Here is a 24,607-nt window from a genome sequence, read left to right as displayed (position 1 = left end):
GGGTGCACTGCGTGATCCCCAGAGGGGCCTCCAACCTTGACCCTGCCGCCACTCGGTGACTCATGGGGAGACAAGGCTCGCGCGGCCTCCTCTGCTCCTATCACCATTCTCCATCACTGAATCAGCGCTGGCCTCCGCGAGCCCTGACCGGGCGTCTCTGGGGCCAGGAGAGCAGAGCGGCCCGGCCCTGCAGTCTGGCACCTACTCACCTTCTTGCCCCCGGTGATGGCTACTTTCTGGAGCTTCCGGTAGCAGTACTTGGCGTAGGTGCTGATGGGCAGCCCTGGCGGGAAGAAAGTACATATTGAGGACTGAAATATTGCTAGATCTCGGGGAAAAAAAAAAAAAAGAGCATCCAGAGCCCGGAAAGTTTTTGAGTGTTTTAAACAAATCGTGTAGAATGGAGAACTGCAGGACCGGGCTGCTGAGAGAGGCAGTGTCGGAGCAGGAGGCACAGGGCTGGGGAAGCGGCGGCGAGCACGGAGACAGGTGGGACTGCAGGGAGAGGCGCAGGGAGGCCAAGGGGCTTCTGCCACCGGCCCCATGGCCGTGGGGCCGCCTCCCGGCCGCACACGGGAGAGCGGGGCCAAGCCGGGAGCTCCCGCACCACCGAGCGCCGACTGCTCCAGAGGTTCTCTCCAAACCCGTTGGCCTTTTGTTCTCTCGCTGAAAGCACTGAACAGATCTGCCCTAGTTGACTCCTTGCCAGACTCAAAGCTTGCAGCTGAGTTCAAAACACTCGTGGCTTTTAGATCTCCAGTCCGGTGAGCGGCTGCCTATTCCACACGCGCTCTGCAGGGGCTGGGGCTGGGGCCGTGGAGCTCCTCGAGCCTCCCTGTCCCCGTGCAGAGAGCACAAGCTGCTCCTGAGCAGCACGAAGATGGGACGTGCCCCGCTCCCCGCCTTGTGCCAGCCAGCGGAGCCGCAGCCCGAGGCTGACGAGCCCCTGGCCGACGTGTTCCTGCCCAGAGGCTGAAGGAGTGTGGCGGCAGAGGGGGAGCCGCGCTGAAAACTGGCTCGCTCTCGGGAATACCTGGGGCAAAGCGTTCTTTATAGGCAAAATCCTGCTAATGCCAGGCATGATTTATAGTGGGAATGTTTACGCATGAAAGGAAAAAAAAATGGAGCTAAATGAGCTTCAGTATTTTAGGTATTGCTTCTGCTGTTAAAAGGGTGGTGTCCAGGCACACCATGATGTGAAGCGTCACCTGGTTCACTCAGGAATGACTGGGAAGAAGTGAGCCTGGAATCTGTACCAGGAAAAACACCGGGAAGGCAGCACTCACAATAGGAAAACCTGTTTCACGCTGCGGTCTCAGCACGAGCCCTTCCTCGCGCTGGGGTCTCGGCAGGGATGGCGAGGAGCTGGCTGCTCCCAAGGGCTGCACCGCTGGCAGGATGAGTGGCTGCGAGGCGCGAGACGTGTCTGCAGGAAGCTTGTCCTGTTCCTTCCCGGAGAGCTCCCTGATTCTGGCAAAAGCTCAGACCTTCCCCCTGCACTTTCTGCCCTGCGGTGTCCTGTTCCCAACAGTCCAGCTCCTGCCTGTCACCCGGAGGGCTGGGCTTCCTGCCACGGCCCCGAGCCCCTGGAGGGAGAGCCCACGAGTGGAGGTGATCGGGGCGCTCTGCCACTGCGGGCTCCGCGCACGGCTCCTCCGCTTTAAACCTGCAACTGCTGCTCAAGAGGAGGCGCCCACCCCAACCCAAGCTCTGCCCGCGCCCGGGGCACGTGTGCAGCGAGGATGAAAGGCCAGGAGGCCCGGGGCAAACGGCAGGGCAAGCAGCAGGATTCAGCCTCAGCCTTTGTTTGCAAAAGCAGCTACCTGACTCCTGGACACCCGGGTCTCAGCTGGAAGCCTCCTCCTGGCATTCAATCCATCAGGAATGGCTGGTTCTCCTAAGGAGCTGGCTGCGGATCCCACCCCAGCACCCAGCTCGTCGTTCTCGGGGTCGGCTGCGTGGGCTGGAAAGCCCACGCCGACCGTAGCCGCACCCCCGAGCGCACCGCAAGCCCGTGCCTTCCCAGGAAGCCGGCGTCTCCCCTGGACCGCAGCAGCGCGGGGCGCTCGGAAACAGAGCACTGCTCACAGCCACCGCAGAGAGAAACAGTTTGCGAGGGAAAATATTCTTCCATGTGCTGGCCTAAAAACACATGCAAATAAGTTCTTAAAGAGCCTCTCCTTTTACACCAAGCTGAAATCCAGGCAGTGTGCATGCAGGAATGTACCTCCTGGAACCGGCTCGAGGGCCGCCCTGTCAAAAAATCTCTTAAAAAATGCAGCAATGTGGACTCGGGGCCCAGCTACGGGATGAGCGTTTAGCACAGCTGAGCACTGGTCTCCGTGCCGCTCTGCCGCTGCCCTGTGCCCAGCATGGCCGGGCACCGCCATCGGGCTCGGCGCCGGGGCCGCTCACGTCGCTTGGCCGGGACGGGCAGCTCCAGCTCCCAGCAGGGTCTCGGCCCCCACGCTCCCTTCCTCATGCCGCGGAATTGCTCTGCATCCCCGGGAACCGCCAGCCCCAAGGTGTGTGTACCTGTGCACATCCACCAGCAGCAGAAACAGACACCAGATGCAGCAAGAAACGTTCCCTCTCTGAATTTGCCCCATTTCTTCTCAGACTCATTTACACCCTTCTCTGCACAACACCCTGCCCTGCAGCCTCCTACAACTTAATTTGGTCTTTGGAAAACACAGTGTTAAACCTGCTGCCTGGTGACAACACTGAGCGGTGTCCAGGCCTTCTGCTAGGACACTCAGTGATTCTGTTGCTCTCCCCTGCCCCAGACCTGCTGCTGCTCTCCACATGGGGCCCTTGGCGCGGGGCCCGGAGCCCTCGGCGCGGCTCGGCCTGGGGTCTAGGGTTTGCTCACCCAGGTGTTTGCTTACAGGCCCCTACGCTGAGGGAAGCTGAAGAAAACTGCTTTCATTCCCTTTGTTTTTCACTGGAAAACTTACATACGTGCCTACCTATGGATTGTTCAGCCAGTCTGAAGACAGAACATTTAATGTCCTTACCGCTTTCTCTGCTGCGTTTCTGCTACATCTCGATGCACCTAAACACTTCCCAGCTCCTGGTGAGTGTCCTTCCACGAGGGCCATGCGAGGGCAGGGAATGATGCTGCACCCCGGAGCCGACTGGGCCTGTGAAGGGATCGGCTCTGACCCGGAGTTGGGTACCAGCTAAGGCCACACAGGCATTTCCGCCCCTCATTCAGGAGGCTTAAAGCTCTCCTGCTGTGCCTTTTTTAGTGCGATTTCCAATATTTTATTTTTTTAAATAAAAACTACCCCTGGCTTCCTAAGCACAACTCCAGCACATGCAGCACAGTCCTCTGAGCACAAGCAAAACGACTTTTCAAAGACTCAGAATTGGTTGAACTCTTCTGGGTCTGAGCAGGAAGGGGGGAAGGACACATTCCTCAGCAGAAACACAATCCCCCACGTGCTCTCGGGTCTCCGCTGCGGCTCCCACCACAGCCAGCCTGCTTGCCGGGAAGGTGACAGTCGCCTTCTTGCTGCAGGGAGAACAGGCCCTTTAGCCAAGCGGCCTCCTCAGCCATTTGCCAGACTCGAAGCTGACCCAAAGACGCAGCGACCCCCGGAGATCCATGCAACTTCCCAGAGAGTGCAGTCGCGCTTCCAAGCTTCCTACTGCTGCATGCCAGCATGAGGAACTGCGCCCTGGGGCTCCCCAACCAGATTAGAAACACTGAGGGCACCTGATATATGCTGCTGGTGGATACAGATTCACAGAGCAGGCTCAACTGTCCTAAAAGGTGTAAAAAGGCCGGAACGAACTTTGTCCAGGCACATCCGAGGGCAGACGAAGTGTCCCCTGTCCCACTGCAGCCAGTGTTACAGCCCCAGCCGAGCTGTGCGCAGTTCTTGTTCATTCAGCAGAGACGCTCCTGCAGGACCTGCACTGCGAGGCTAAGCTCGTAGTGCTCCGTAACCCAGTGGGAACGGCCACAGGAACCTGCCTCTGCGTGCCGCAGCCCGGGCAGGAGGGGAGCACCCCGCGCCGCCGTGTGCGGGGCCAGCTTGGAGCAGGGTACACAGCCCTGCCGTGGGCGCAGAGCCCAGCGGAGCCGTCCCTGGCGCCGCGCAGGCTGCAGTCCTGCGTGTGGGTCGCAGCCCCAGGTCCGCGCGCAAGTTAAAACCCTCTCATTCCCTGCACGCGTCTCAGTTGCGAGTGACGGGGTCCCTCCTGCCCGGCGCTGCTGCCCAGCCCTTGAGCCTGGGAGCCCTTGAGCCTTGCCCCAGACTGCCCCCCACCGCTCCATTCGGATCCATTCTCAGGCTAAACCTGTCACAAGGGCACCCGCCATAAGCTCTCTTGAATCCACGCCTCATAAGCTTAGAGAACTGGTCTGATTTTCAGTGGAACGCAGCAGCCCAGCCAGACCTAAGATCCTTCCTCCCATTACCTTCGTCTTCAGTATTTTGTTTCCTCTTTTTCCTGGACTTGGAGTTCTTCTTGTTTTTCAGGTCCATAAGCTCCTTGATGCGCTGTGCAACTGAAAATTCAAAGCCCTGTTAGTAGAGCAGCAAAGAGACCGAGCGCCCTCTGCCCTCCTCCCCGCCAGAGCGGCAGCACAAAGCTCTGCTTGAGAAACCACTACCAGTGTGGAACTAAAAGCACTACCACCACAGCTGCCCTCGGGCACGAGCTAGAGCAGCCAGCCTTGCCAGGGCATGGGGATAAGGCCCTGAAATGGTTTGGATTCTTCTCCTTACTACCTGGGTCCCAGTGCTGGCAGGGCAATTTTTGGTCTCCAGGTCAGGCAGAGCTGGAGGAAACAGTTTTTGGAGGAGAAGGAACAGCATCCCGGGCTCCTCATGGAAACGTAAACCGCAGCTGCGCATCCAGCAGCGCAGCGAAGGGTCTCCTGATGTTCTGCCATGAGCAAAAGAGCCGACAGCAAATGCTGGCAAAGCCCCAGGGCTGCCCGGCCCCGCTGGCGCGTGCTGGAGGGAGCAGAGGTGCCGGGGCGAGCGGCGGCCCTGCAGCTGTGCAGGGCACTCGGGCGTGCGCCAACAGCTCCGCTGGGAACAGCAGCTTGAGCCCGGACAAGGCACGAGCTCCGATCCTTTGAAAGCAAAAGGCCTCTGACAGCAGCGAGGCTCTACCCAACAGTGCCGCTAGACGGGAGCTCTGCTCTGTTAATGAGCACCACAGAAATACTCACAAATCAGCCCACAGATATCCTGCAGGTTGACAGCTGGCACTTTTCTTTAAGCATGATGCCGTGGCAACTTAAAATTGGAGTAATGCTCGGATATGTGAGTGAGGTAGCACACATTGCTTGTCAGGAAATGCTGGGCCTGTCCCCGCAGCTTCTAGAAGACACTGCTAAATCACATCTGCTTGCAACACAGGCCAGCATCCTTCACGAGCGCTGGCTAGCTGCCATCTGAAGGCCCATTTGTGACCTGTACTAGAGTTCCCTAACAATTATTTTTTTCCTCCTTTAAAGCACTCTGAAGCAAATTACGTCTTCAGAGATTTCCAGGCCATCTGCCCGTGATGGAGGTGAAACCAGCTCTTTTCAGCACTGAGATTGCCAGGCTGATCAATGAGATGAGCCCAGCCTAGGGCTGGCATTTCTTTTGCCAGGCACGAGGAGGAAATGCAGGAAGATGAACTGGTGGCAGCTGCTTCTCACAGAGGAGGGATGAACTTGCCCACACATGATGCTTTCAGTGACAGAAACCACAGTATTGGCTGGTGACAGCCTGATTTTTAGAACTAGACAACTTGTGTAAGTGGCACAACCCACCGAAACGCTGCCGGCCGTACCCCAGTGCATGTGAGGGACTTACTGTTTTCATCGCTGTCAAGGTGACGATAGATGTAGCCTTCCAGGTAAGACTGGAATTTGGGTGACGGGGAGAAGAAGGCCAGACTAATGGCCATCAGTTCCCAGCCCCAGGCCAGGCTTTGGTAGCACGTGTTATCTGTTGTCTGCCGGATCAGCTGTATGTAGAGCTCGTCCCGCAAACCCTGTGTGCTCCAGCACTTGGTGACGGTGACCAGTGCCACACGATTCCTATCCATGCGACTCTGACGATCTCCCATGTAGCTCTGCACTAGTTTGAACATCTCACAAGCTTCTTTTTTGACGGTGCGGTTGCTAGTGATGAGCATCGGCTTTTTGATGGTGCCGCCGTTCCAGGAGAGCATGTTGGCAATGGAGATCCTCCGGCGGAAGATGCCCTGCGTGTGCATGTTGAGGTTCTTGGAAGCCCAGTCTGCCATGCTGCTCTGCGAGATGGGCTTCCGCAGGGTGTTGTACGGGAAGTGATACCCCGCCGGCTGCCCGCTGCGCTCCGGCTTGGCGTCCAGTTCTATCGTCCCGGGCTGCAACAGAGAACAGACACGTTACCCGCTCAGCCGAGTCCCTCGTCCTGGCAGGAGATTGAGGGACAGAGAGCGAAGCTAAGAGCACCTGCGACATAGTAAATCAGCATGAAACAGGATTTCAGCAGCTGCGTGGGGTTGGGCCTTCCCACCGCATTGCGCTCGGTCACGAGCTCCAACCACCCAACCGCACGAGTATCCGCAGCAGAGGAGCCAGGATACCCGTCTCGGGCCACCTCCTCTGCTATTGGAGCTGATGCTACCACAGCCCAGCACCCCTGGGCTCCAGCACCCCTGGACTCCAGCACCTCTGCGCTCCAGCCCCTCTGGGCTCCAGCACCCCTGGGCTCCAGCACCCCAGCACCTCTGGGCTCCAGCCCCTCTGGGCTCCAGCACCCCTGGACTCCAGCACCTCTGGGCTCCAGCCCCTCTGGGCTCCAGCACCCCTGGGCTCCAGCACCCCTGGACTCCAGCACCTCTGGGCTCCAGCCCCTCTGGGCTCCAGCACCCCTGGGCTCCAGCATCCCTGGGCTCCGGCACCCCTGGGCAGATGTGGGCTGTGGCTTCTGTAGAGGAATGGTTAGAGAGCCGCGGACATGGCTGCCTAGCAGGCCTGCTCAATTCCAGCCTTCAGGTTTCAGTGAAAGAACAAAGGGACTGCTAACTAGGAGATAAGGAAGTAGACCAAGGTCAGAGGGAATAAAAGAGCTGTTGAACTAAAAGGATGAGCTAAACAAGTAAGGGGGGCTGTAAGGGTCTTAGTTAGATCATTGTCTACCAATTAGGAGCCTGTGTAATTACATCACTAACTGTTAGAATCATATAAATGTACTGCATGTAAGCTAATATACGAAGTCAGTTCCAGCTTCTATGAAGTTGATGTCTGGCATTCCTGACCCGCTCCAAGCTGCAACAAGTGGCGCCCGAACAGGGACAAGATTCCGAACAGGGACCTGGCACAACGGTGCGGGATTCCGGAGGACGACATACGGGTGCAGCCGAGTGATCCGACCAAGACGGGGACCGGAGCGGGTAAGCCGGCCGTGATTGCGCACACGGAAAAGACGGCGTTGGGGGGCAAGAAGCTGGGGCCCGGGACGGAAAGACGTCGTCAGGGAAGGGCTAGAAGCAGAGACCCCGGTGTACGTACAAAATGGAGCGAGAAGCTGCTGTACAATTGCTGCTGGACTTATTAGCAAAGAGGGAGGCAGCAGTGAGCATGAAGAAGCTGTATGAGCTGTATAAATGGGCTAGAGACAAGGGACACTTGCAAAGCCCCAAGCTGAAGCGAGGGGGTTCTGAGCCCCACCATCGCCCAAAGGACATCACAGGTCCACCGCCGGATCGTGAGCCTCCCGAAGCTGCGAGCAGTGTACCTGTAAGGGCCTTTGCAAGCACTTCAGGACCGGGACCGCCACGCCACTGAAAACCGCTGGTGTCTGGAGATCCATTGCCAACCCCCCCGCCCGCATCCTCATGTGTGCCTGTGGCGCCTGCACTGTCTGTGCCCCCACTCCCGGACCACGCCAACGTGCCTAAGAACGGCCCGGCTGGGTCCAGGACTTGTTAGATCACCTTGAAAAAAAAGGAGAAGGGGGGCCGGGGAAGAGAAGGCGAATGAGATCAAGGAGACTTATGTTGCTGAGGGCTTGACAACAGCCAGGAGGGAGGTGCAGGGGGATTTGATCCGTCTTTTAAAGTGGGGGTTGGAGAATTGTAATGCTTTAAGTAAGGACAGAAACCGTTATTAGGGCTATTGTTTCTGTTTGCTATGTTCATCTCTATTATGTGTTGTATCCTTTGTATATTGATGCCGAAACGAGGTATGGTTGAAAGGTGGAAATTTGTATGATCCGTAGAGTCATAAAACTATTGTACAAAACAGAATCCAAGACCTTGAGAAAGAAGATGTTTGCCTGCCCAGGCTGAGTGATAAGGAGCATGGAGGCGGCTGCTCAGCCAGGCTCATAGCTGACTCCTCCGAAAGCAGCTGAAGGCGGCTGCTCGACCGGGCTTGTAGCCAACTTAACTGCAAACATCCTCTAAATTAATTTGAAGGTAAAACATCCGAGAGGGAGGGAGATGAGAAAGGCAGGACCCTCGGACTGACGGCTGGGACCACTTACTGGCATGCGCACCTGTGCAGCCAGGAGGGATGGTTATGTGACTGAAGGTGGAGTTTGTCCGCCCCCCTGGTCTGCCTGCTGGCACGTACTGGCCCTACGTGGCAGGATGCACCGGGCATAAACAGACAGTGCAGAGAGAAAGGGGGGGGGGGTGAGACTCCTAGCACCGAGACCCACGTTGTCTCTGCGGGGACGCCCGCCGCGTTAGGAGCCTGTCAGCAACCCTCTCATCTGCCAGCTCAAGAGAATGTTCAGTCTCAGTGTCCTGCCGACAAGTATTACCTCACGAGTAATTAGGCATACTTTGCTTCTTTAAAATGCTTTCACTTGAATAGCCGTAGCCACTTTGTTCTGTGTGATTATTGCCGAATCCCAAACCCATTCGCAACCTAATTGGCAACGAGGATGGGATTAGGCAATTGAGACAGTGGAACTCACTAGTGGAGTGCACAGCTACGTGAGGTCGTGCCACTGGATAGAAACTGTGTTTGTGCTGTTTGTGTGTGTGGTCTTTAGATCTTTATTGTGTAATATATATATCAGCAGAGAGGGCTGAATAAGCACAACAGGAAAGTGCAGAATTTGAAAGCGGGAAAGCCAGGAATAACTCAGACTATGGCACCCTCCCGCCCCCCAACCATTGGAGGACTGGGAGCCGTACTCTGACTTGTATCCTTGGAAAGAGACTAGGGAAGTACTTCAGCATGGGAAACAAGAATGAAGCGACGGCCAAGCTCCAGTGCAACTGGCACGGAAGGACCTGCAACAGTCCTTACAAATTGTAAAAGCCTCAATGCTACTGGAGCGGGGGCCTCCTTAATATATAGAAATCCCAAGCAATTTCTGGGGAGGAAACCAAATTGAAGCTATGCAAACATAAATAGAAATGGAAATCGAGAACCTTTCAAAATGATTGGGACATCTTAATAATCGATTTGAAAGATTGTTTTTTCACCATACTATTGCATCCTGAGGACCATGACATAGTGGAACATATGAACCAAACGCTGAAATGCCAGCTATTAAAAAAAAAAAAAAAAAAAAAAAAAAAAAAGGAAAGAAAAAAAAAAGGAAAAAAAAAAGAAAAAAAAAAAAGAAAGGAGAATTGGGAATTATGCCTGCAGAAAAATTGGCAAGAGCAGAATATGTTTTAAAATTTTGAGATTACCCCAGGACAGCCTAGTCCCTCTGATGGTCAAACACAGGGCTGGGCTAAAGGGAGCCCTGACAGAAGTAAAGTCGGGTCCGTGTAAGGTGATACTGAGAGACTGGAACACCGGAAAATGGACGGGACCTTTAGACTTGATAACCTGGGGAAAAGGGTATGCTTGTATCATTACAGATGCTGGAACCAGATGGGTGCCAGCAAAATGGGTGAAACCTTGGCTGGAAGCAAACTTGCATACATCAGATGTAGCAGGCAAGCAACCGGTACCCTAGCTGTGGAAAGTGTGAGCCTGCAGAAGAACAACATGGGAGGAAGAAGTGTTACTGTTCTTATTAGCTGTATATTGTGGCTGTTAGGAGGTAACATTACTTTTAATGCTATTATATAGAAGCTGATGCTACTTTTAACACTAATGGATATGTTATGCTTCTTAGGCATATTGTTAATTATACTCAAGTTAAGAGTTGTTGGCTTTGTGGGACAGCAGACCAATTTGATGCACTGGTGTTAGGTATTCCTTTAAACAACTGAACAGTGTTGTAGAGCGACAAGAAAAGGATCTTAATAAGCTCCAGGCAGAGGTGGAAGATCTTGAAGAAAGGAACAGAAGTGTCCAGGCAGCACTTGATAGTGCTTACAAGGAACTTGCAGATCTTCATAAAGCTAATGCCACAAAGGACAGTGAGGCACAAGAGGCAGCCCTAAGTCGGGAAATGAAGGCAAAGGAACAACTTGGTTTAACTTTGGAGAAGGCCCAGGATGAGGCATGGCAGCAACAAGAAGCTTTGGCGATTCAGGTGGCAGACCTGTGGCTAGTGCTGCAACGTGCAGAACAACAGGCAGCAAGAAGAGAGGACTACTTACGGCAGGAAATCAGTGAACTACAACAGAGACTGCAAGAAGAGGAGAGTCGGAACCAAGAACCGAGCCAAAGTGTTACATCTGCTACACGGCCACTGCTTCGGCAGATAGAAAATTTGCAAGCCACGCTGGGAGCGCAAACCTCCTTGTGGGAAAAATTGGAAAAGAATCTTTCTAACAGACTTGGTGAATCTCAAGCCCTTTTGGCAGCAGCTGCCGAAAGAGAACGGGCTGCAACAGAAGAACTTCTTTCTACTAAAGTTCAGATGTCTTCTACTGAATCGCAGAATAGTCTTTTAAGGCAAGAAAATGCTCGTCTCCAGGCTCAACTAGAAGGTGAGAGAAACAGACTGAAGAAAATGGAAAATGAGAACAGTAGATACGAGGTTGAACTGGAAGGTCTCAAAGTTGAGTATGCAAAAACCCTTGAGGAGGCAAGAGGGGAAAAGGAATGGTGTAACGGAAATGTTACCCACAATACGGGAACTATCCGGCTTAGGAAGGTTCCCACCAGGTGGTTTTTGATATGTGGGAACCGAGCTTGGGCTGGCATTCCGCCCCAGCCTATGGGTGGGCCTTGCACATTTGGTTGCCTTAGTATGATTTGGCCACATGGCCCTCTGGGGAACAGCAAGACCCTGTTAAGGCAATCAAAAGGAGCAGCAAACTCTCTTAGCTCAGAATGTGAGGATAGTGTTGATCTCTGGAGCACTTGGGAGGTTGTAGCAGCGTCCTTCTTCGTCCCCAGGGTATCAGCCACACGGGCACACTGAAATGTTGAGCTCCTTGCCTGCTAGGCCTTGAAACAAGCGAATGCAACCAGTACTGTGCTTAGTGAGTTGTCAGATGATTTAACCCAGGTACAACACGCTGTACTGCAAAACTGTGCCTCTGTTGATTTCCTGCTTCTTGCTCACGGACATGGGTGTCAGAACTTCGACGGAATGTGCTGCATGGACTTGCAAGATCACTCGACAACTCGGCGATACATGGACAACTCCACGACTTGACCAAGCATACGGAGAAAGTAACAAAGGATGCGGGATTTTTCGGTCTAGACGGACTAACGGACTGGTTAGGAATTGGGGGATGGATAAAATCGTTGATGAAATTGCTGTTAATGTTGTTACTATGGGGACTGTTGCTTGTAATTAGCTTAATGATTGGTTGTACCTGTTTGCGCGCTTTAAGGTCACGTTTGTTAACTGCTTTTTCACGCAATCTGAATCTGACACCTCAAGGCTGGCTTGCTTCCCGGGGTCACCTAATCTAAAGAAAAAGGGGGAATTGTAGAGGAATGGTTAGAGAGCCGCGGACATGGCTGCCTAGCAGGCCTGCTCAATTCCAGCCTTCAGGTTTCAGTGAAAGAACAAAGGGACTGCTAACTAGGAGATAAGGAAGTAGACCAAGGTCAGAGGGAATAAAAGAGCTGTTGAACTAAAAGGATGAGCTAAACAAGTAAGGGGGGCTGTAAGGGTCTTAGTTAGATCATTGTCTACCAATTAGGAGCCTGTGTAATTACATCACTAACTGTTAGAATCATATAAATGTACTGCATGTAAGCTAATATACGAAGTCAGTTCCAGCTTCTATGAAGTTGATGTCTGGCATTCCTGACCCGCTCCAAGCTGCAACAGCTTCAGTGCCTCAGTGAGCAGCACCGCATCCCGCTCACAGATGCATCTACACTGGATTCCCAACAATGTTTCTTATTGTGGTACAATGTTCCCCAAACTACAACAATAATTGTCCAAAGTGACTTTTTTTCCTCTCTTTCAGAGAACTGCAGTCATCTGCTCCCCTCGGGTGCTGCATATGGATCACACTGATTTGCTCTGGAGATAGGTCCACCAATTGCGAGTCTACACGCCCGCACAGCGGAGACAGCAGAGCCCTCTCCAGCACGGATTTTAAGGGCCAGTTTTACACACAGCACTTGTCCTCCCTTCCTCCGCAGATACCTCTAAGAAACTACATAATGAGGGCAGCCCCGATCGCCAGAAAACGAGGCGTAAGAACCACCAGTGAAGAAAAGACCCTTATTTTGCCTGTTCAGCATTTTCTCTTTTGGCTGGAAGTGGCAGCATGGAACACATATTTAACTCAGATGCCTAACAAGTTATTATAGGAAACAGACCTCATGGATAGTCTTGAAATTCCCACTCAGAGGCACTAAGTCGTAAACCGTCCTCATTTCCCTCTGCGTTCTCCATGCAGACCTCTATAAGGGCAGGAAAAAGTCACACAAGGTAATAATTGAGCTGTGTGCGTTTTTTTTTTTTTTTGAATGCACACAAACAGGATTTCTGTAATTTTGTTTTTACAGTGTAAAATTTTAAAGAAAAACACGCATTATCCTTTCTTTGCAGGAAGCCCTTAAACTGCCTGCCATTCTATACTCCAGTCCTGGGCAACAGTCAAGCTCAAAATATGTTAGTTCTTGAACACTTGGAGCAAGTTACTGTTTTCCTCCTTCACAAAGAGGAACTGCTGAACTCATGACGGAGGCTTGTGTGGTCCGGCCCTTACCTATCTCACACGCAACATGTATCTGCACGCGGGTGATGGGATCAGCACACACCGTATTCCGCCACTTAACTGCCAGCCTGCGGCACAATCGTGTCTCCTGCTTTTCTTCTCCTCTTTTTTTTTTTTTTTTTAAATCCTTTAAGTTACTCTGTCTGCTCACCATCTCTGAATTCACTCAGTTTGCTGCCTAAAAATCATGTTCAGCAGTTCCTCTCTTCCCACTCTATCCTCATTCTACTCCGACCACCTTTCGTGCCTGGCTGGTTTTCCTCCTGCTCTCTGACTGCTCCTGCAGTATGGTATTTCTGAGGATCCACCTCCTTATCTCACTCCAGAGCTTCCACAGGCTCTTGGTTCCTTCCTCTTCCCTCTCTGAAATTTCTCTCTGACATCTCATTCACACAACTACTCAGCTGTTATGCTTGTGCTGATGACACACATCCACCTCTGCTCAGCCTGTCCTAAAGCTTCCGCCTGCCCTTCTGAGAAAATGAATTTCCTCTCTGCCGATTTTCACCTCCGTCGCGCGGGCCCAGCAGGGGACACAGCCTGTGACTCAATCCACATGCTGCTATTTCCAGGCTGGGCAGCAATTTTGCCCAATTCCCTTGCACAGCATCTCTGCAACCTCCACCCCTGCAGACCCGGCAGCTCAGTTCTCGGAGCATTTCTGCAAATGGAAGTTTATTTACTGACTCGTTGCCACATCATCTGTCTCCTTACAGCCTTCACTTTGTTTTCCTTCATTGTCCTACACATAGATTATTTTTCTTCACTGACAAGGCTATTCCTGGTCTTTCCCCAACTCCTGTGCACCATCTCTTGTGCATAATCAAGATATCAAGTCTCAGCTTTACTCTGTCAGAGCAATGAAGTGCAGCAAAACCTGCAGCCTGGACAGTATTCTCCAAGAAGCCAAGGGCGACTGCACAATAAACTGCTGAACGTGCAGTAACGTGCGAGTTGTGTAGACTTGAGCTGGCCCTGAGCCAGAAAAATGGAAAATAGGGAAAATGTGACATCACAGGTTAAAAAAAGTTTCAGGAGAAACAGAGGCTATATCAAGCAGTAAGGCTGAACTCCTTAAGAGAAATGTTAGCAAAGAACAGAGCACAAAAACACAGTGAAGGAGCGTCGGCCTGGCGTTTAGAGAAGAGTTGAACCTCGCAAGTCTGCAGAAGCAACTGGATGTGATCAATGAGGTTTGCTGAGTTTCTTCACGAAAGGCCCTTAAAAGAATCTGGAGAGTCACGCAGTAAGAGATGATTCCCTTAGGGACTAATAAACAGGACACAAGATAAAGAAAGGGGTAAAAAATAGTTGTTTTTCACAATGGAGAGTTGGTATCAGCTGACTTGCCTGAAAGAAAAACTGGGGTTGTTCAGAACAAGAGTGAAATAACTAGATAAGAGAGCACAGAGTAGAATAACATAACTAAAATACTAAAGTACATCTAAAATAAAACTGAAACTAAGACTGTGAAGCAGAAGGGCCTTGCAAATCCAAATAAGAGGAAAGACAGCAAACTAACTTCTGCACAAGTGCTGCATGGTTGAGAAAAATTACTCCAGTTGCACACGCATGATGATGGGAACTCTCTTTCCAACATGATAGCGACTCCAGCATCTTTTTCAAAAGTTTTTCAAATATTTCAATTCAATTCTATGGTTAAAAGGACAAGCAGAACATAGGGAACTTTTAGGAAAGGAAGAGAGAGAAAAACAGACAACGCTGTCACGTTGCCATATAAAACCCAGTGTCTGCATCTATCACGTGCAGATGTGGTCACCCAGCTCAAAAGGACATGCAAGGGCAAGGGCTACCAAGGTGACCGGAGCTGCAGAGTCTCTTCTGCGCAGGAAGGACCAGAGGAGCCTGCCGGCCCGTGGGGCAAGTCGCAGCGAGCGCCACACGAGTCCTCGCGGAGCCCAGTTGCCCAGAGGGCAACAGGAAGCACTCGCTAGGCTCTTGCCCCCAGAGAGCTGAGGGCACCACCAGAAGAGGCATCTGCAATGTGTCTGCAATGACCACTGAAATGCCTTTTCACACCGCAACTAATGCGAGGAACTCACTGCAATGGGGTGTTGCAGGGGCAAAAATGCATGGAAGCTCCAAAAAGCAGCTAGGCCTATCTGCAGGAGAAAACTTCCCCAAAAGTTATTGAAAAAAATTAATCTCAGCTGCAAGTCTGGGCTTGGTCCTTGCGCTGCAGCACACTAGGAGAAGACCTGTGTGATGCTGCAGAGAGATGCGCAGCAAGAACCTCTGATCTGACCACCTGGCTTCTTCTGAGTTTTCACGTCCTCTGACCAGCCTTTAAGCCCTTAGAGAAATGGTACTTTGCTCTGTGTCCAATGCTTAAGCAGAACAGAGCCTCTTTGCTCCATTACAAATAACACAGCACTGCTAAACTACCCTTCACAGAGCTGAGAGTTTGCCAGGCAGGTACTCAAACCCTTCCACGAGCCTCCCTCTCTCATGCCACCCAGGCCACTGGTCCAAAATGGGCACTCCACCTAAAAAGCTGTAGAATTTTGTAACCAGTTTACTGCTCTGCAGGGGCACACGTGTCCTGCGTGCACTCCGCAGCCTAAACCCTTCCAAGTCTGACCAGGTCTTCGGCTTAGCACTACAACAGTCTAGCAAACGTGTGTGATTTAAACAGCAGAGATCAGGAGGTACCTGAGAGGAGTGACGTGTAGCATCCGATGAAGCCAAACTCATCTGGCTGGTCACGTTCTTTTCTAAAGAATCGATTTTCTCAAAAGTCCTCTTCTGCCTCATTGTGTCCTGCGGAGTAGCCATGTCACTGGGAAAGCTACCCCTGCTCTCCAGGCCCTGTCTATACAGAGACCTGTTGCTAGCGGAGACATCGTCCCTTGAGCTCCGGCTGATGCATTTTTTCAAGTGGTCAGACTGAAATCGGACTTTGCTGCTCTCTGTTGGGATGCCGCTCTCCAGAGTCTCAGTATCAAGGCTGGCTTTGCTTCCTCTGCAAGCTGCTGACCTGCCCACCACGGCACGCATCTCAGCGATCAGCTTGTCATTCAAAGCTGTGAGCTCACTGCTGCTGCCCACAGAACCAGGTCTTCCTTGACCTGTCCCTTGCCTCCTTCCTTTCCTTTTTCTCAAGCTTGGAGAAGGGCCAGTCGAATAACCAGAATCCTGATGGCTTATAGCAGCTGGGTACTCTTGAGCTTGCAGACTGTTCTGCCTGCTATGGTGGGCCTCCATGTTCTTGAGGACATTGGCTTCCAAGATCCTCCAAGACTGCTTGAAGCTGTCCTTTGAAGTGAGCTGACCAGGCAGTTTGACGGAAGCCTCGGCAGTTGTGGCAGCAGATTGAGGAAATTTCGAAGATTGGTCAACATTGATCATGTGTTTTATGTACTCTCTGCCAGCTGGGCTATATTCAGTGGAAGAAGGATTTCTTGCATGTTTCTTTGCAGCTTGCTGCTGTTGCATACTTGGATGCTGTAATAATTTGGCTGGCTGGAGCTGCTTTTTTAAGCTGTTGCTTGGTGACACTGGTGGAGACATCCTGGTCATGTTGGCACTTTCAGTGTCCATATCCACTGGAGGCTCGTCATAAATTGGAGACTCTAAAGATGGCTCATCATATATAGGTGCAGGACAAGCATATTTGGGGGATGCAGGCTGGGGAGTTCCTGTCTGGCTCCTTGGAGGTGTCTGAGAAGCTGGACCATTCATCAGCACTAAGCAGAACCCACCATTCTCTGTCTTTTTGATCTGCATCGATTGTTTTGCTTCTCCTACAGGCGCTTGCTTTGTGGCACCAGGGCTCGGCGACTGAGGCTGACCATATATGGCTGGTTTGGGAAGAGATTTTTGGCTGTTGGCTTCTGGAGCGCTCTGCAGCTGAAGCGAGCAGCTTGAAGAACTCTGCACCTGCCTTAAACTGTTCACCTTGACCAACATGGCTGCTTTTGTGCCAGGCAGAGGCTGCCAGTGGGTAGGTGTCTCCCTAAAGAAAGACAAAAATACAAGAAATTATTTAAGAAAGTTAGAGAACAAGAACAACATTCAGAACTGTAGGAAGCAAGTGAAATAGTCTCTGCTTACGAGAGGACATTGGACTGTCAGTCTAAAAGTGCTTGGAGATCCCCCAACCCGTTATATCCTCCAACCAGAAACAAAAACATATTGTTGTTAAATATAAGGAAAATTTCTGGCTCATGCACAGCAAAATGAAATGAAACAAGCTTATGCCACTATAACCTGTTTGGTATCTTCAACAGTAAGCTACAAAACAACTTATTCTTGCCATGAGTCTTGAGCTAGCACAGCACCCAGAAAAACTGGTGGAAGAACAGTAAGAACTTCTGAACCATTTGAACAGTAAGTTAAAAAATAAAGTGTCTACCTTCAGACCATCTAATTATGATAACAACCCTTCCAGAGCATTGTATTTTTAACTAGCTTTCCAGATGCATGTTTACCTTCCAGCAAAACCTGTGAAGTCCATGGGAGGCATTGCAGGGTCGCTGTGCTCAGCTCTAAGGTGTGCGTCACGCTCCCATCCATGCTGGCCTCTGCACAGAGCTGTCTCCCAGCCCAATCCGGGCACTGTCAGACCCAATTCCCTTGACCAAACTTACTGGATCTGGCTTTGAAATCCTCTCCTAGGAGTTTCCTCTACATCATGATGATACATATTGGCAGCCACAACCCAATATTCTCACTACAACACCTCAGGCCCAAAGGGGCATTTTGCAGCGTGCTCCCAAGTTGCTCTCACACAGGAGCTGCAGTCCTCCTGTATTTATGAGCTCAGAGGAACAGGGAAGGGAAAGGCTCTTAGATCAGCCTGAGATTTCAGGTTTTGGAGGTCTGCTACCTTCATCCCGCTCTACTGACCTCCTTCTCTGCGTCCCCTACACTGTCAAACACAACCATCTCCACCACACGTGCAGGGCTGCCTCTCTGCCCCTCAGGGATGCGCGTCTTCATCCCCCGACGCCATGAGGTGCCTCAGGCTTAGCAGGACAGCCCAGCCCTTTTCCGCTCGCTCCCAACAGCTTCCACTGCTTTGCTCTGCCAAGCCCCAGCCCGCTCCTTCCCTGCTGCGCCCAGCCTCTCCGGGTGCCATGTGAGCGCGTCCTGCTCAGAATCTGCCCCCAACAGTACACGTCTGTCCCCAGGCAGGAGCAGTGCAACCGCCTCACACCGCTGCCGGCTCCTGCCCCACCTCCCCTCCACTGCCTCCTCGGCCCTGGTGCCCAGGGCGCTCCACCAGCCCTGGGCTCTGCCCCAGCACTCACATCCGCTCGTGCCCCACTCCCTACACTCCTTCCCTCGGGACTCCCACTTCACTGCTCCCCTGTTCCCAGAGGAAAGCTTCACCCAGCCCCATCCATCCGCGATTTACCACAGTTTTGGCGGAGCGTTCGCTCCCGCTGGACTGCGCCGCAGTAAAGCCTGTGTCTCCGGCAGGTCCCGCAGCAGGAGGTGAGGGTGAGGCCGATGCCGCTGCTCAGGGCGCAGCCGTCGGCTGCCTGCCAGGGTCCAAAGGCCCCGGGGCCCTCGGGGCGCCCAGTGAGCGGCGCCTGTGCTGGCAGGGCTGGGCCGCGGTGCCCGGCCTCCCCGCTGCCCCGCGCCTCAGAGCTCTGCCCCAGCCACCCCTCTCCTGCGCAGCCTCCACGCGGCTCTTGGGCCCCTCGGACAGCAGCGCTCTGTGCCGTGCCCTGCCATGGGTGGCGCCGGGCGGCCTCGGCTGCTGCACGCGAGCGGGGCCAGGCCGGGACACGGGCCGGGAAAGGCTGGCGGTGGCTGCGCGCAGCCCCGCTGCCACCGTGCGTCCCTCCCTGGGCTGCAAGGAGCCGTCCTGTGCAAGCCGGAGCCCGATCCTAAGAGCAGGCACTACTGACAACCCAGTTGTTCCTAGAAGAACTCCTGAACTAACAGGACGAACCAGAGCAGCAGCCTTTGGGAAGCTTTGAAATGCGCATTTTCAACACCAACCCACACACCCACCTACCTCTTCTGCTTAGCTATATAAGCAGCTAGTTTGCAGTTGAAGTGAGATTTGCAAAGAAACCTATTAAGGATAAGCAGGACAGAATTGCTCCTTGGCTGAGAAGGCAGCCGTGGCAGCCTGGCTACCTACATGTCTGCCAGGGCAATCATGGAAGCATCACGCAGCAGTGATTCTAACTCAACTGCCAGAGGCAAAGGATGAGTCTGTGATGCCGAGAGGTTCACCAGACAAATGGAAGGTGATTAACATGGTGACAGCTCTGAGCAGACTGCCTCTGTCCTCTGCCAGCCAAAAGCAGCACCCATATCAGCACCAGTAGTAACCAGCTCTTGGGTTCTGGTCATCCTTCCAGGGTCACGGGGCGAAGAAGTGTCCCAGGGTTGCGGGTCTTCAGCCTGAGCTGTAGACACAACCCCATGCCTGGAGAGAGCCCATCTGCTGCAACTGGAAACTAACCCCAGTATTTGCTCTCAGAGCAGCTGCTGGATCCCACACAGCGTGGGAACGGGCTGAGATGATCTCTTCTCTCTGAGCTCACCTCTAGTTCTTTGGGCGCTCCCGCAGGCCACCAAGCACCCGCTTCAGCAGAGGCTGCTTGGGCTGTGCAGCCGCGTGCACCAGGCACGGTGCCACCCGCCTCGCCCACGCGCGGCTCTGTGCGGCATCGTCAGGCTCCACCAGTGCCACGCTCCGCGGCGTGCGGCACACTCGGCAGTCACTCTGCAGCTTGAGCTCAGCCAAAGCGCTCGGGATAATCAGCACCCCAGCTTCGATTACAGGAAGAGATTCAGAGATTTGGAAGCATTGCTCTGGTTTTACCTTCACGGCGGCGTGCTTGGCAGCGGGCTCGTTCCTCAGGAGAGTGTTTCGAAGATCTGCTGGATTCCTCTCTCTGCAGCCAGCAGGCGGGAGCAGCTTTCCGCTCCTCCCTCCTGGTACAGGTTACTCAGGCTAAGCCCATTCAATCAAAATGAAAACCAACCAGCTAGAACTGTTCTGCTAATGGTAGTTTTCCACCTTCCTCGAGACTCTCCATTCCTTCCCTTTGGAGTGGTTGTAGGACAGACCTTGGCAATGTTACTCGGCTGCAGTACAAGCCTGGGCTCTGTCACCTCCTTAATGTAGCTCTGAGTAGCTCCTCTCGGGTGAGGAGACACGAGCCCCTCGCTGCCTCCCTGCTTCCCACGTCCGAGCCACGTCCAGCAGCTGTGCCAGGCACGTCCTCGTCTGCTCCTGCCCAGGTATCGGAGTCCCGGAGAAGAATCATCCATGCGCGGCAGGAGCAGCCTGACCTCCGGGCTCGGCTCCTGCTCTGAGGACAAGCACGCCGCAGGACAAGCAGGATGTTTAGATTTTAAGGGTCTCTGGGGACTCTGATTGTGACAAACTCTCCCTCTACCAGCCTGCTAAACAAGCGCAAAGCCCGGAAGTCAGCCCAAAGCACTCACGGATCATCAATGAGGAACTTGATTAGGAAAAATGGGGGTCCTGCACTTCCGACCTGAGACATGATGGTAGCCGCTCTGTGAGGGATACCCCAAAGTGTGAGGGCTCTTGCTGTACAAAGTCACTTAGGCAGAGCCCGAAGAAGCCATCCTGCTGCTCCCCGCCCAGGAGCGGGGCTTGGGCGCTGCAGCCGTGCCAGGGATCCCAACCCTGCGGGAGCTGCTTGACGGGCAGGGAAGGCAGGAGCTCCGCTGAGGATCGGCAGCGCCGCGGGGAGGGCTGCCCGGCGGGGCAGGCATGGAGCTCCCTCGCATCGCAGCCGAGCTGGGCCCGTGCGCTGCCTTGTGCACAGCCTGTGCCCGTGCCAGGGATGGCTAGACCAGCCGTTGCAGCAAATGGACTGACAAGACAAGTCCTCCTGTTGCCATCGTAGCAACAAACCTGTCCATGGGAGGCCTCTGGCACTCAGCAGCCCACAACCAGGCAGACGGCGCTGCCAGAGGCACCGGCAGCGCCGCCTCTATCTCAGCCGGCCATCTCTCCTCCTGACTGAAGGGCAAATTTCCTGCATGGCACCACGGAAGCATCAACCCACATGTGGAGGCAGGGAAGGACTCCAGGCTTGGGCACCGCTGCTGCCGTGTCCGTGGTCCTGAGAACCAGAGTGCGACACACTGGGGCGAGTTGGAGACCTGCTTGGGGGGAGGCATTTCCCATAATGGAAGGAAGAACTTGTGTACGAAACCTAATTGCCCTGGATGCGGTGATCCCTCTGTACATAGCTGAGCAATTAATCATGTTGAAAGTAAAAGGGGCTGTACTGACTGAAGAGGTCACGAGTCCTATCTGCAGGACTAGAAGATGGTTTGGAGAAGGCCCAGCACAGCCCCTGCCAAGCTGTGCTGTTCTTGCCTGATAAAGAGAAATTAGAAGGGCAAAGAAAAGCAAGGGCAGAAAAGCAACAACCCGTTTGCCGAATACTGTCGATTACTACCTGCCGGCAGGACAGGCCAAGCTCCCAGCTTTAAAGTGCATCAGGCTTCCAGGACACTTTCCCAGGAGCACTCCAGGCCTCTAGATACAGAACAAACGCAAGCAGATCTGCCTGATGAGCCTGATGAGGCGACCTTGCGCTTCGAGCTAACGCTCATCAGACTGGGGCTGGGCTGGAGGCCCCCAAGATCACGTAGGGCAGGAACTGGTCTTGGAGCAGAGGCTGCTGCAGCAAGGCCGAGCCCAGCACCCCCCAGCCTGGCAGCCTTTGGGGGATCCATGGGGATGCGGCCGGCAGCCGGGCTGCTCCTGCACCAAGGGCAGAGGGAGCAGAGGTGTCAGCCACACGGCAGCCAGCCCCATCCCACTTGAGCAGCAGTTTTATAGGCGAATGTGATGGAGAAGCGAACGCCCCAGATGAGCACTGCATCTAAGCAGGTCAGAATCTGGTCTCGGATACAATGTGCTTCCTCGGCTGCTCCCTCAGCGCCGTGCTGAGAGGCACCACTGCACAAAGGACGAAGCTTTCCTGAAAGGACATTGCCACAGCAATGAATGTCACCTTGCTACTACGCCGAGATACAGTTTCCCCTCCAGGCCATTCCAAGATGCCGAAAAGACCAAGTCGAGGAGAACAGAGACTCCCCGACTTCCAGCATGGAGAAAGATTCAGTCTTTTCCTTCTGAACTGTGCAAGGCCTGAGAGAACACAAAGGCAGCAGTGGACAGCCAGCCTACAGCAGCCTCCCAGCTGCACTCCTGACCTGCCAGCCGCAGAGGCTCGACAATCCCTTGGGATAGTTCCTTCTAGGAATGCTTTCAAGTAGCTCCAACATAAACACTGCGGCCCAGCGCTGGCTTTCCCAGCCCGCACCCAAGCCCAGCAGTCCCAGCAGATCTGGCAGCGCTCAACAGGCTCTCGTTACCCTGCTCCTGAACTCTCCATTGTTTGCTCTTCCCTCCTAGAAGCCTGGAAAAGGAGGCACCGCGCTTCAGCTCTGCCCTTTCCAGCAGTCACTTCCCTGGTGTTTTAATGGAGACAAACAGGGATGTTTGTACGGAAGTGGGAATGCTGCTGCCGCCTCTTGTGGCCACACTGGCCGTGGTGACAGAGACGGCCCTGGGCAATGCACCCCAGTGGAGGTGTGCGCAGCCTCGAGACCAGCGCCAAAGGCACCTGCTGCCGTGCATGCACTGGCACGTCCTGCTGGGGGCTTCAGTGCAAGAGGAAAAGAGTCTGTGCTAGAAACCCTGGCAAGGTTTCTTGTCCCATTCCGGAGAACTTAACGACAGCGTTACCACAAGAGAGGTGAGCTGGGCTCCCACAGAAGCAGGCAGGTGCCCTAATGGCGAGGACCTTCAAGGACTGAATTCAGCCCTGTGTCGTGCAGACCCTCCATGTGGCCTTTCAGCACCCCTTCCCGGCGTGGGAAGACCAAGGCGTGCCCTTCGCTGCTGCAAAAGACCTTTTTCCATCCTAGTGCAGGATGCTGAAGCGTTCAGGCCTGAGCAGTGAGGAAGGTGGGTTAGCAGGTGGCAGACAGCATAGTGTTATCTGCTGTCCATGTAAAACAGACACCTCTGTAACCCTCTCCTGTTGTGGGGGAATGTCACGTCCCTGGGGACAATGCTTTTCTACCTAGAACATTTTGAGATTAATTATTATTGCAAAGGGGATCTCAGAAACCCCTCTCAGACATGTCTTCTGTCGCCCAGAGAACCACACAGACTCGAGGAAAATCTCTCGCCTGCGAGGGGAGCAAGTCTGCGAACGCCAGAGACCGCTCTGCCCCCTGGACAGTGAAGGGCATAAACCCAAACCCAGGGCTCTCTGAGGGCTGGGGCCCCAAGGACCCTCCACAGTGCTGGATCCGAAGCCCATGGCAAAGCCACCAGGCAGGGACTAGAGAGGCCGGCAGCAGCAGAGCAGCTCCCAGTCCTCCTTCGTGCGGAGGGACATGTCCGTGCCAGGAGCTCCTGCAGAGCTGGCCTGGCCATGCTCGCGAGGGCAGATGCGCGTTGGGGCTCCACTCCAGCCCTGCCGGGAGCTTCCTGCTCAGCACTTGCCCTTGCCAGGGCTCCTCACCCGCCGTGCCCAGCACCAGGCGCCGGCCCCTGCCCACCTACCTCGGCCACCAGAGAGGGGCTCTTGGAGAAGGGGGCTCATGAGGGACTCCGAAGGACTCTCAGGACGACACGGGCTGCTTGAAGCCCCAGGCGAGTCTCATGCTTCCCAAGGGAACACAACCAGCATTTCCAGAGCTTGGATGAAGGAGACAGCTCGTAACAGTGGAGCGAAAAGGGAGGCAACAATTCAGATACTTTCCCTCTGCTCTCAAACTGGGTTCCTCAGCTCCTTCCCGCTATCAGAAGGGATCTCCCTCCTAATTCACTTGTTCAGGAGCAGCTGTTTCTACTGCAGCACCTTTTTTCTTAGCATACATAATCATTTTCTTACACTAACAGCAGCATGCAAAAGGGTAATTGGGCCCCCATTTCACAAGGGGAGTCTGTCTATCTCCCTGCTGGGGTTCCAAGTTTGGAAGGGGGCTGGAACGGCCGAAAGTCGAGTGTCAGCCTGAACAGAGCCAGGAAGAGCCGTGGGCTGATGAGGACACTGCTTGGGCAGCAGAGCATCAGCCCTTCCTCACGAGCAGGGCTGGCGCCTGCTTCGGAGAAGCAGGGCCTTTGTGAGCACCAGTGAGCACAGCGGCTCCCACAGCGCTGACAGAGGCATGAGAGAGGGAGACTGGGGAGAAGAAAAAGCTTGTTCAGAGGAAAAACAGCCACAAGTACTACTGAGAGAAGGACTAAATCCCTCTCCCGGCTCTCCGCGGCATGCGCTTGCAGGAGGCCCCTCTTGGGGATTGTGCTGGTCTCTTCTGGTCTTCCATCTACTGCAAGATGACAGACAGAAGCAGAAGAAAAACAAATCTTTTGCATTGCTGTTTGAGACAAAAGCCAAACTGTCTTGAGTGCGGGTACCTATAAAGATGTCAAATGCTACCAACAGCCCTTAACATATTTGCCTTCTGTTTACACAACTGTATCCCTGCTTAGGGAAGAAAGAGGACGTGCTTATGTTTGTCTTTGGAGAAAAACGCAGACAACACAGCTGGCAAA

General features: G+C 53.7%; 1 protein-coding gene across 1 annotated transcript in view; it reads right to left on the bottom strand.

Annotated features, from left to right (window-relative positions):
• LOC104566063 (rho GTPase-activating protein 39) overlaps positions 1-24,607 on the bottom strand; it is a 58,235-nt gene that overhangs the window by 5,173 nt on the left and 28,455 nt on the right. Inside the window, exons 3-6 of the mRNA XM_088536077.1 lie at positions 15,730-17,032; positions 5,826-6,363; positions 4,430-4,519; positions 210-283 (exon numbers count right to left, since the gene is read on the bottom strand). Coding sequence (XP_088392203.1) covers positions 210-283; positions 4,430-4,519; positions 5,826-6,363; positions 15,730-17,032 — 2,005 coding nt within the window. The remainder of the gene's footprint in view (positions 1-209; positions 284-4,429; positions 4,520-5,825; positions 6,364-15,729; positions 17,033-24,607) is intronic.

The sequence above is a fragment of the Tinamus guttatus genome, unplaced genomic scaffold, assembly GCF_059628265.1.
Source record: "Tinamus guttatus ecotype Peru unplaced genomic scaffold, ASM5962826v1 Tinamus_guttatus_pri_ptg000650l, whole genome shotgun sequence".
NCBI lineage: Eukaryota > Metazoa > Chordata > Aves > Tinamiformes > Tinamidae > Tinamus > Tinamus guttatus.
The sequence above is the reverse complement of the archived record's forward strand: the minus strand, read 5'-3'. Positions and strand labels throughout refer to the sequence as shown.